At 38.7% G+C, this 13,441-nt stretch overlaps 1 protein-coding gene across 1 annotated transcript in view; it reads left to right on the forward strand.

The window, feature by feature from the left end:
* vopp1b (VOPP1 WW domain binding protein b) overlaps positions 1 to 8,992 on the forward strand; it is a 64,456-nt gene extending 55,464 nt beyond the window's left edge. The window contains exon 5 of the mRNA XM_067434611.1: positions 5,102 to 8,992. Within this exon, the coding sequence (XP_067290712.1) occupies positions 5,102 to 5,313 (212 nt within the window). The 3' untranslated portion in view covers positions 5,314 to 8,992. The remainder of the gene's footprint in view (positions 1 to 5,101) is intronic.
* Positions 8,993 to 13,441: the final 4,449 nt, after the last annotated feature.

The following is a 13,441-nucleotide window of genomic DNA, read 5'->3' on the forward strand; positions in this document are numbered from 1 at the left end:
AAGACATTAAGACAAAAATACTGAGTAAGAAAAGCGTTTTTTGCAGTGTACTCCCTAATATCGGCGTCTGTGCCCAAAAGCCCTCATTGGTGGTTCTCGTGTTGTGTGTGTGTGTGTGTGTGTGTGCGTGCGTGCGTGCGTGCGTGCGTGTGTGCGTAAATAGCTACACATGTCGTGTCTCTCTCTCTGAGGTTCGGATTGTCCCACTGGGATCTGGAACAGAGCCTGAGTGATGTTGTATTCAGGAGCTATGACAGGACAAATCTCTTCCTTATTGATTATGATTATGATGTTGCTGCTACAAAATATGTCCCTTACCTCACAATTTGGCCTTTTTCTGAGCCAACCCCGGTTTATAAGCGCATCCTCCCTCTCTATTAGGCTCCCTAACAGGCCGTTATTACCAGTCGGCTCTCGCTCGGAGCCTGGGCTGGCACTTCACACACACACTTGATTTATTTCCTCGTCTCTGTGCCAAAGCAGCAGAAAATTGCAAATGAGTCATTCTAGTGTGTGAGCAAATCCGCTGCCAACATACGGCTGTCCTCAATAGATGGAGGGAAGCGTTTTCTGGACGGCCTGTTCCGGAAGCGAGCGCATTGTTAGTTATGAGCCGAGTCCCTATCAGCAAATCAAGGGCGTCGAGTTATTTCCTCTTCCTGCGCACTGTCTGACACGGAATAATTACTGTATATTTTACTATTCTCATTTTATTTATCACAATTGAAAGGTATGCCTAGGGAATGTTTTGTTTTTTTCTCAATTCCAACAATTTTCACAATTCCAAGTTTTTTTCTTTTGTCTATATTTTTGACAATTTTGAGTTTATATCTCACAAGTCAGATTTTTCCCCTTTCCATTCTGACTTGATTTCTCCCAATTACAAGTTTATAACTCACAATTTGGAGTTTATATTCCGTTATCATTTTTTTTTTTTGCAATTCTGACTTTATTTCTTGTAATTCCATTGTGAGATAAAGTCAGAATGACCTTTTTTGTGCTCTGTTGGGCTGAAAGTGCCATATGGGATTAAATTCCTGCCAAATATATTTGGCGCGATTTCAAAATTTAAAAAGACGTAAAAAATACATTGCACAAAATGAAAAATATAATGCAAAATGATCAAAACAGCAAGCAGGATGTCCAGCATTTGATCTGTTTGTTTTTTGTCAATAGAGCTAAAGCAGTCTTTCATTTCAGACCTTTATTTTTTAAATGAAAGTAACCAGACATGAGTTGATAATATTTGATACCAAGGGCCGATGAATGATTCTGTCACACCAGTTTCATGCAGCATGTGTGATACTTTAATAGTGTGGTCAAAAAATGTAATAATTGCACATTTTAAACATTTATATGAAATGCTGCACACTTTATTATGAAATGTTTCACATTCATTTTTATACACAAGTTGAGAAATGATCAGAAAGCATGCAACAGATCCACGTAATATGGTGATGTTGACATCAGTTTTCATAAAAACACAGCCCGTTTGGCTTATTGAAAACCTCAGAGCTGATTATATAGACTGAGAGTAAAACACTGCTGTACAATCGGCAATATGCATACTTTCATGCTAAACCACGTATTAGGAAAATAGGCCACTTTTGTAAAGTTTGTATCTGTTCTGAGGGAAAATGAGTCGTTATATTCACTACTCGAGTGGAAAATTAAATAGCAGATCTGAATAAGGATGCCATTCTTTGGGTCCAAGGACAAATGAGCATGAAAAGCATATTCTCGTTTCTCTTACAGGACGTAGTTAAATGGAATAAAATAAATGAAATGGGTCACTTGAGCTCCATTTAAAGTTACAAAGCCTACCTCGCGTCAATAAGAGACTGGGTCGTTGTTAGAGGGCTAGTTTCTTGCAGTAAATCTGAGTGATGAATTGCATCTGTAAACATGTTATAAAGCTCTAAAATTAGGTATTACATAAAACAGCATAATTATACATCAGCCTACACCGCTTCCCTTTAACTCTAGACAGGATTGAGTTCTGACGTTTGCCCTCCTCTGCATTCCCTTCAGCTCATTAATATCAGACGCCGCTGTCAACAATATTCACGTCAGGTAAATAAACAGCAGTTTGTGCATTCATTGATAACCGTAAGTGAATGCAGAAGAGCTGCGACTTCAGTGTTTTGATGGTTTCAGAAGAGGTTGGCAGCTCATTTCACCAGAGAGGAACAGAGAGAGTGAAGGTTTTGGAGAAGAAAAAACATATTTTATTTATTTATTTATCGCCAGGACCCATTTCTCAATACTTAAGTCAGTTTTTCAACTCTTCACAAAGTTGTCATAACCAACTTTAAGCTCGGCACAGAAGAAAACAGTTGCTCCTTAAAGTACAATCAACTTGGATATTTAAGTCATTTCAACTTAAATCACATTAAATTGTATTGGCAACTCAATTTTGCAAGTTATAATCCCAGAAAACCTGAGTATTGCTAACTTAATTTATAAAGTTAAAAACCAAAGTATTGGTAACTCAATTTTGCAGGTTAAAAACTCAGGGGAAAAAAACAAGTATTGGTAACTTAATGTTGCAAATTAAGTACTTAGAAAACCTGAGTGTTAATAACTCAATTTTGAAAGTTAAGTACTTATATTACAAATGTACAAAAATGATGAGCTAACTTGAACATTTTAAGCCAATGTGTTTCCTCAGTTTTCCTAAGTTAAGTCAACTAATTACATTTTACATGTGTAGGCGTTCAGATGCATCTTATTGTTTTGATACTGTTTAATTTTTAGATTCAGAATATAGTGGCATTTGTGTAGAAATGTAAAAGCACACAACACAACTCTATTACTTGAGTAACAGCACTGCTGGTCAAATATTACTCCGTTACAAGTGAAAGTTGTAAAAACAGATTTTTACTGGAGTAAAAGTACAGAAGTATTTGTTTTCAAAAGTACTTAAGTATCAAAAGTAAATGTCCTTCTTTATGTCGCCGCATTATTGTATTATAGTTGTATAAATGCACATTATGCCATCATGGTTTAAGCCAGTCAGTGACGCTCCATCTGACACACTAGCAGACGACTAACTTAAACTCATTTAAATACTTGTAGAAAAGTTACAAAGCTATAAAGCTGCTGTCACTTTAAGGCCGAATGCACGGATCCAATACACTGATACACATCTGATATTCTCTTAACTATTTTCTCTTTCTCCCAGACATTAACATTTTTTAAATGTTTAATTTATGAGACATGCATCAAGTGCACTGAATAAACTAATCTTTAATCGCATCAGAAAACCAAAACATACTTTCTAAATATAGCCATGAGTGCACCAACTGTGCCGAGGAACCGTCTTCTTCCATTTGGCTATAAACTGATCAGTGTTCAGATAATGTTGGGAAACTACACATGACTCTACAAGAGTGATTCCTGAAAGGCTTTCTGCAAAAACCCAAACACCTTTTAAAGAAGAAAAAAATCATCACTGACTTTCAAAGCTGCGACAGAAACGACTTTCCACTTCGAGGACCTTGATAGAAATGTAGTGGAGTAAAGAGGACGATATTTGTCTTTCAGATGGAGTGAAGTTAAAGTCAGAAGATTACAGAAAAAATAATACTCAATAACTAAATAACGACTCATATAGTGATGGCCGATTTCAGAACAAAGCTTCGAACCGTTATGAGTCAGTGAATCGATTCATGATTCGGATCGCCAAAGTCTCGTGACTTCAGCAGTTTGACTCGCGATCCGAATCATGAATCGATTCACTGACTCATAACGGTTCGAATCATGAATCGATTCACTGACTCATAACGGTTCGAAGCTTTGTTCTGAAATCGGCCATCACTATATAAGTCGTTATTTAGTGTTTTTGCGCACTAACTCTATTCTGGCCTCTTCATCAATGATTGTAGAGCCGCTGTAGTGAGATGGGCTTTGTAACGACGTCTTTAGTGCCTTTATGGGTCTTGAGAGAGGAAATGACATTGGTGTCAATGAAGGCCTTTCTGAGCCATCGGATTTCAACACTAATATCTTCATCTGTGTGTGAAGATGAGCGGAGGTCTGACGGCTGGACAACCACAGGAGGAATTGATCATAGCTGGACAGTAGCTCAGCTCATTTACTCGAGTCCTGTACTGGACTAAGTTCACTGTTTGAGTCTCTGTGCTTTACTGGAGTATTATTTTTTCTGTAATCTTCTGACTTTAACTTCACTCCATCTGAAAGACAAATATCGTCCTCTTTACTCCACTACATTTCTATCAAGGTCCTCGAAGTGGAAAGTCGTTTCTGTCGCAGCTTTGAAAGTCAGCGGATGATTTTTTCCTTCTTTAAAAGGTTTTTTTGTTGTTGTTGTTGTTTCAGACAGTCTATCAGGAATCACTCCCAGTCATATACATTTCCCTTAACTTTGTTTAAACACTGATCAGTTCATAGCAAAATGGAAGAAGACGGTTCTTTGGCACAAGTGTGTGCACCCATAGCCATACTTTCAAAGTATGTTTCAGTTTAAAAAAAATCAATATTAGTTTAGTTGGCATTCACTTGGTGCATGTCTTATAAAATATTAAAAATATAAACATCTGGAAGAAAGAAAAGAGTAAAGCTGGAGAATATCAGATGTGTATCAGTGTATTGGATCCGTGCATTCGGCCTTAAAGTGACAGCAGCTTTGTAACTTTTCTACAAGTATTTAAATGAGTTTAAGTTAGTCGTCTGCTAGTGTGTCAGATGGAGCGTCACTGACTGGCTTAAACCATGATGGCATAATGTGCATTTATACAACTATAATACAATAATGCGGCGACATAAAGAAGGACATTTACTTTGATACTTAAGTAATTTTGAAAACAAATACTTCTGTACTTTTACTCCAGTAAAAATCTGTTTTTCAACTTTCACTTGTAACGGAGTAATATTAGACCAGTAGTACTTTTACTCAAGTAATAGAGTTGTGTACTTTGTCCACCTCTGGAATTAATCACACAATTTACACTTTTGGCTGAACTAACCCTCGAGTAAATATATTTAGTAGTAACACCTCAGTCCACCTCTGCACGATTCCACTAACATTGTATAGCGCTAGTAAACCCTGACATGAATTCATCCCATGTTTCTCCCACAGTGTCTCAGCAACCGGGAATACAAGGATTCGTTGACCCCTGCGGCGCCATGACGACGACCCTGGCCTCCGCCTACCCCGGTCAGACTCCACCAGCACATGTGATGAGCTCCTTCCCTCCGCCTCCATCTTACTGCAGTCATCCTCCGCCCTCATACGAGCAGGTCTTCAGGAGCGGAGAGAAGAAGGACCCCAGCGAGCCAGAAGCTCAGTGAGCTCCAGAAACGGCTCCTTTCATTGGCTGGCATTCAGGACGGCTCTTTCTTGCCCATTCCTGGTTGATAGGAGGCAGTGATGCGTGGGTTGATCCAAAACGAGCAGGTGTCCACAGGTATCCACGGTTACGAGTCATCCAAAAATATTTTTAATGATATTTGGGTCGCGTCGGTGGGGTTGTTTGAAATAAAAATGACGCAGGACAGAATGCCGGGTTTCCCAACACGATGAATTGAAAGCAATTGTACCTTTTTAATAGGCTATCCTTTTTTAAACGCATATAGCCTAGCTCAGTAATGTCCAACACGATCACGTGGTAATGCGAGTGTGCAATCTCATGGAATGTATACGCCAAAATAAGTTTTGGTGTGCATGATACGCACTTTATGGCGTGTATATGACACGCTCTTGGGTAGGATGGGGTTCGAGCGTATAATACGCCATAAAGTGCTTATCATATGTAAAGAAAACTTTTAAGTTGGCTAAAATTCAACCACGTATTAAAAAAACGCAACTTGATCCTAAAGAATTAGTCAATTACAGGCCAATCTCGAATCTACCGTTTCTATCAACAATACTAGAAAAGGCCGTGTCTTCACAACTATAATCCTTTTCAGACAGAAATGTTATCTGTGAGGATTTCCTGTCAGGAATTAGACCGTATCATAGCACTGAGACTGCTCTCATTAGAGTTACTGTGTGTGTGTGTGTGTGTGTGTGTGTGTGTGTGTGTGTGTGTGTGTGTGTGTGTGTGTGTGTGTGTGTGTGTGTGTGTGTGTGTGTGTGTGTGTTAGACCGTATCATAGCACTGAGACTGCTCTCATTAGAGTTACTGTGTGTGTGTGTGTGTGTGTGTGTGTGTGTGTGTGTGTGTGTGTGTGTGTGTGTGTGTGTGTGTGTGTGTGTGTGTGTGTGTGTGTGTGTGTGTGTGTGTTAGACCGTATCATAGCAATGAGACTGCTCTCATTAGAGTTACAAATGATTTACTCTTATCATCTGATCGTGGTTGAGTCTCTCTATTAGTGTTACTCGATCTTAGCGCTGCATTCGATACTATCGATCACAATATTCTTCTGAATAGACTCGAGTTATGTTGGCGTTAGTGGAACTGCATTGGCATGGTTTAAATCGCACTTATCTGACCGTTATCAGTTTGTAGCAGTAAATGAAGAGATGTCACACCGATCACAAGTTCAGTCTGGGGTACCGCAAGGCTCAGTGTTAGGACCGCTGCTCTTCACCCTGTATCTGCTCCACTGGGAGATATCATTAGGAAGCATGGCGATTATTGTAATGCTCTACTGGGTGGTTGCCCTGCTCGCTTAATAAACAAACTCCAGCTGGTCCAAAACGCAGCAGCTCGAGTTCTTACTAGAACCAGGAAGTATGATCATATTAGTCCAGTTCTGTCAACACTGCACTGGCTCCCTATTAAACATCGCAGACATTTTAAAATCTTGCTTATTACTCAAAGCACTAAATGGTTTAGCTCCAGTACTTAAGCGAGCTCTTAACACATTATACTCCATCACGTCTACTGCGGTCTCAAAACTCTGGCCAGTTGATCATACCTAGAATATCTAAATCAACTGCAGGCGGTCGATCCTTTTCCTATTTAGCTCCTAAACTCTGGAATAGTCTTCCTAGCATTGTTCGGGAAGCAGACACACTCTGCCAGTTTAAATCTAGACTAAAAACACATCTCTTTACTATGGCATACACACAGAACATTTTTAACTTTCATTATTCAGATCAATTGACTGATTGTTAGGCTGCATTAACTAGGTCAGCCGGAACCGGGAACACTTCCCATAACACCTGATGTACTCGTTACATCATAAAAGAGTGACATCTACGCTAATGTTAGTCTCTCTGTTTATCCCGAGGTTTATCCCGGATCTGGGCCCTGTCCGGATCGGATGGTGGACCTGCGCCTGTACATGACCAGCTCATCCTGGAGTGTCTGCTGAGCCGTGTCAAATGGTGTCTCCTCTGAATTTGCCTCACCGGCACGTCATGCATAATAAACCCGTCTCCGGCGCAATAACTCCGATCCTTCATGTATTCATACTCTTGTGTAATCGTCGTGCCATCCTAAATAAACCCGTCTCTTGCGTGATACCCAAAATGTTGAATATTCGGCTCTAATATGACCTCTGACCTGTAAGGTGTCCAGAATAATAATCCTCCACTGAGTCTGGTTTCTCTAAGGTTTATTTTTCTCCATCATGCCCTGATGGAGTTTCGGTTCCTTTGGTCGCCTTTGGCTTGGCTTGCTCAGTTGGGGACACTAACATTATGATCAAACTTATTAAACTAAATATACAAATAAAATTAATTAATTAGATCTTAAATAATTCTATAAACTATCCGAATCTAATTATGCTGCAGTATTGTCCTGTTTAACACTGTGAAGCTGCTTTGAAACAATCGTCATTGTAAAAGCGCGATATAAATAAAGTTGATTGATTGATTGATCATATGAACGCGAAAAACCGTGCATAAAACAAATTTTCTCGTATACATTCCAGGGCGGGATTTTTGTTGGGAAAGTCGGGGGAGAGACACACACTTCGATTAGACTGATAAACACGTGCAGCATCTTAGTTGTTAAGAAAATGAAGCTAAATAAATGAATAAATCAAGCCTTTATTACACAACACTAGGTGGCTATATCATACAGCATCCAGAACAAGAACAGTTTGAGACTTTGCGCTTCTAAGGGCTTGCACACATTTCCTAAAGTGTCTCTCTCTCCGTTGACCTGCTGATGAATTCTCCAACAGGGTCGAAACAAACATCGTGTTCATCAATAATATGAACATAAACATCGCGCTCACCAATAATATGCATCTAAAGCTGAAATGGACTGATGGGCCGCCTTAAGAACTGCACGTCCGGGCCTGAAACATTTCTCCTCCACAGGCTGGATTAATGGATATTATGCCAGGGAGCATTTACTACGGTAACGTTACAATATTTTCTTTTGTGCGGTCTGAGTTGCGGCGGGTTATCTGAAGCGTCGGCCGGGTTTGGGTTGTTTATACATTGACCCGCGGATCACTGATAGGAGGGGCAAGAAAGAGAACGCGTCCTGATGGGACGTGTGGCTTCAAACGAAAGAATACTTTGAAGAACCTGTGAGGATGTGAGAGCTTCGACTCTCTTTCTGTTTAAAGTGTGTATTCGCTTCCCCAGCACGTACGAGAGTCGCGTCGACCTTTGACCTTCAGGAGAACCGGTGCTCCCAAACCGACACGACATCAATCCCGGAAAGAGCCCAAAAGCTGCAGGGAATTGCGAACTGTACACATTACGTGCTGTATCTGATGCTTTAGTGGCTCAAGGAACTCTTACAGTCGAGATTTGAAATAGATGAACTCAGATGGAGGGAGTCGACTGAAGCGTGGAAAAGGAAATCTGTTCACATCTTCTCTGCTTCATTACACACACAGTGCCCCGTTTCTGAAACCACAAAGCCTCATTTCAGGTTAAACGTCTGGTTTGGTTAGAGCGAGTTCACTGCACTGCAAAAAAAATGCTCTTCTTCCTCAGTATTTTTGTCTTGTTTCTCGTCCAAACATCTAAAAATTCTTAAAACAAGAAGTATTTACTAGACAAGCAAAAGTCAAGCGTTTGGACACATCACTATCTGTCATGTTTCTGAAAGACGTTTCTTCTGCTCATCAAGCCTGCGTTTATTTAATCAAAATACAGATTTTTTTTAAATATTGTGATATATTATTACAATTTAAGATATTAGTTTTTCAGTGTATTCTGCTTTAAATGCTGATGTATTTGTGTGCTCAGAGCTGAATGTTCAGGATGGTTCCTCCAGTCTTCAGTGATCATGATCCTTCAGAAATCATTCTCAGATGAGGATTCATTACGAGTGCTGGACACAGGTCTGATCACTAATATATCTGAGGAATAAAAGGCTCAGAAGAACTGCATTTATTCAACAACAAAAAAAAAAATATTTCAAATAATATAAATCTCCTTTACTATCAATTTTTATCAATTTAACACATCCTTGCTGAATAAAATTATTGATTTATTTCAAAAAAAGAAATAAATCTTTTGTAACAGCGATATACTCTACTGGTCAGTCTTTTTTTCTATTTTTAAAACATTTGCTTCTTTTTTTTTTTACTTTTAATTTTTTTTAATACTTTTTATCCATCAAAGTATTGTAAAAAAAGTATTTCAGGTTAATAGCATATATTAGTGTCCAGCACTCGTAATGAATCCTCATCTGAGAATGATTTCTGAAGGATCATGATCACTGAAGACTGGAGGAACCATCCTGAACATTCAGCTCTGAGCACACAAATACATCAGCATTTAAAGGAGAATACACTGAAAAACTAATATCTTAAATTGTAATAATAGATCACAATATTATAATTTTTTTCTGTATTTTTGATCAAATAAATGCAGGCTTGATGAGCAGAAGAAACCTCTTTCAAAAACATTACAGATAGTGGTGTGTCCAAACGTTTGGCCTGTGCTGTAATGCTAAGTACTAATATGAGAAGGCTTTACCCCGATGAGAAGTACAGCTGACGTTTATAGCGTTATTTGGAGGGAGTGATGCATTTACTACAGCCAATCATTAAGCCTCTTCGTAAACATGCAAAGGGGTCAAATGTAAAGCAAACACTCTTTTGTAATGACGGTACTTCTACAGTACATTCATGCTTTCAGCAGACACTTATTCAAAGCGACTTACAAGAGAAGAACAAAAGCCATTTTTGGAGCCAACAATATTTGTAATATACGAAGCCAGATTTATTGGACAGTAGGTTAGGACGTCACTGGACAACCTTTCTGTTTTCCAATAGAGGAATCAATGGTCAAGAGTCACATTTAAACCCTCAAATCAAAAGAAATTATAATTTGCATGAAGAAAATAAAGCCTGGACCGCCCATACATTAACCCTTTGGTGCTCTTCGGTCATTTCATTGACCCTCCAAAAATGTACGTTTTTTTTTTACTTTTCCGGAATTGTGCGACACTTGGTAAAGAACTTACTGTGTGAATAAATCCTGATTCAGAGAGGTTAAAAGAGGGGACGCCTGAAGAGAGTCACAGCTGGTCATAAATGAGCGCATTGGACACAAGTCTCGTCTAGTGGAAGCGGTCGGTACTGCACCCAAACACACTCACTAAAAGCTCATTTTTGGAGATATCAACCTCAAATTTGGAACACAGCTTGTTTAGTTTTCGTTAATGTTATTTTTTTTTTACATTTTGGTCATTTTTGACAGCCACATGACCAGCACCAGAGGGTTAATGATAATTTGGGGGAATGTGGTTAATTAAAAACCGTCCCCCATTTTCAAATACAATTTCCTTTTCTTTTCTTTCTTTTTTGGTCTGAAATATAACCCAGACATGTTCTTGGTGAGATCCACCACATATACGTAACCAATGAGTGTTTGAAAGCGTACAGTCAAACCAAACCGGAGTCAGACGCAGATGTAGTGTTCACGAGTGGGTCAGGACACTATACGGTAGTTCATCCTGAGGAGAGCACAATAAAGTCAACTGGGACCGATCACCGCCAACAGTCGCTCATCGGCAAGGCAAGTTATTTCCATAGCACATTTCACACACAATGCCAATGTGCTTTAGCAGTATATCTCATACAGTGACTAGCGGTGAAATGAATACAAATGAGGAAGCAGACTGATTCCTTCACTTTGAGCTGAGCATGTTTGTTCTTTAATGTGACCTTTGACCCCACAGACTGACCTAAACGAAGCATTGGCTGGTCACCGGTGCAGCTAAACTGGATTGTGTTCTTAAATCTCTGATTGTAATCCATTACACACCTTTCGATAAGTTTGATCATGATGAGTTTGTTCAGTTTAACTCTGCTCATATCTTCTAATCGATAGAGAATAAACTGATGATGTGAGAAAGGCGTCTGAATAAACTTTGGTTTGACTGTACACCACATTAAGAAGCCCTTTTAGAAATGAAGTGTCAGTGTGCTCCGGCGGTCTTTATCTGAATGTATATGAGTTCAACATCGTGATTTATTAGGAGCGGAGAGCGTGCGAAGAGCAGACTGATAATGGGTTCTGCTGAGGAATATTCTGAATGCTGGCTGATTTCTGTTCTCGATGTTGTGACTGTACCTCTGGGATCAGGAATGCAAACGTTACGGCAACACTCACATTTACACTAAACGACCACAGGTTTGTGTGTGTGTGAGTGTGTTTGGTGACCTGGACTTGTCAGTCATTGTTTCCTCCTGGCCATCCTCAAGAGGTCCTGATGTGTTTTAAAGTCTTATTTTGTAGTTGTGGTTCCATTGTTAATGATTTATTTGTCATCTGCTTGACGTTTAACTATGCAAACGAAGGGTGTTTAACTAAATGAGCTCACGACTGAAGAGTGTGTGTGAAGGACAGCTGAGAACTGTGATGTCATTGACACACCAGCACCCATGTCAGACGAGACCGCTGTAATAAAGTCCCTTCTCTTTGAGACGTTTGCTAACCCTTTCACACACGCTTTAATGTGTTTGTTGCTTACTTTAGGCTTGGGATGTTGCATTCACACTTTCTTTACTCTCACAGTCATGGCCTTTTACAGGAACGAACCGCCATAATTAGCAGATGAACGGAGCTAGAGCTCATTAGACCCATCGGCTCGGGCCGGTTTTGAAGGTTAAGGGTAGAGGATTCGTCTCGCAGCCTTTTTTTTTAAAGCACAATTCTCAAATGCAATCAACAATATGCTATATAATAGTGCACAATATTACACTGCAAAAAAATGCTCTTATTTAGTAATTTTTGTCTTGTTTCCAGTCCAAATATCTAAATATTCTTAAATCAAGATGCATTTACTAAATCAGTAAAACAACATAGAGATATTTTTTCTTGTTTTCTGGGGAAAAATATCAGAATGAATTTGTTATTTATTTTAAATATTAAAATATGAATTTAAAAAATAATCGTATTTCTGTTTGGGACGGAAATAAGAAATCAGATTATTTTTCTCACCCCATTGGCAGATCATTTTGCCTGTTTTAAGCAAAAACTCTCTTCATTTAGATTTTATTTTTAAGGAACAATATCTTGTTGTTTTACTAAGGTTTTAGGTTTTTAGTTTTACTCCTATGAAATATTACATATTATGAATAATGTTGCCCACTATTCCTCCCATTATTGCACTTTTTTTTGTCATGTCGCACCAAGAACACATTAATATGCTAATTAGATGCAGTGTATAAATACGTTGTATTGAACGGGAAAATCCAAGTATAGCCGTACTAACATCTGAGTCCGGGTGTCGACTACAGAGGACATAACATATTAAAAATAATTTTTCACAAAAAAAAAATGTTCCATTTGTTTCTTATGCTCTAAACAATGTAATGACATGGAAAAATACACTGTAAAAATGTTGGTTTAACTTAAAAAAGTAAGTAACCTGGTGCCTTAAAATTTTGAGTTTATTGAAATAAAACATTGATACAATGAAGGAAATGTGTTTAATAAATAGAAACTCAAAATATTAATGTATCTGAACCACATACAATTTTGATAAATCATGAAAATAGCACAATTTGGCATGTTTCACTGCGTCATCAGAAATAAAACACACACAATTACCCAATATGCTTACAAAATCTTTTAATAATATGTGACCCGTCACGGAAACCAGGGACACACGTCGGCAGCTCTACTATTGAGAAAAATGAGAAAGCGTTTTTTTTTTTTTTGTTGTTTTTTTAAATTATGTGATTTTCGTTTTTTTGCAGAATCTGTTAGTTGAAATCACGAAGAAGCCTCTCCGTGTTTGAGACAGCATTAATGTTATATTTAAAAGCGTATATTTTGAGGTTGAAATCGCCTTGTTTTGTCTGTGTGTATTTCCATACTGGCCTTTGTTATTGCCCCGCCCTCCAAGGGACGCATGGCTAATTATTAATGCAGCGCTCTGGCCAGCTGTAGAGATGATCCAAGCGACGATGAAAGCGGCATAATAAGACTGGATAATACCCTAATCTACAACTGAGTGAAGATGAAGAAGAGGAAGAATGTATCAGACAGGCGTCAGACGAGTGTGACCGTAAGAACTCAGAGGCTATATCGATAGTAACATTTGAC

This window comes from Pseudorasbora parva, chromosome 24, assembly GCF_024679245.1.
Source record: "Pseudorasbora parva isolate DD20220531a chromosome 24, ASM2467924v1, whole genome shotgun sequence".
Lineage (NCBI taxonomy): Eukaryota > Metazoa > Chordata > Actinopteri > Cypriniformes > Gobionidae > Pseudorasbora > Pseudorasbora parva.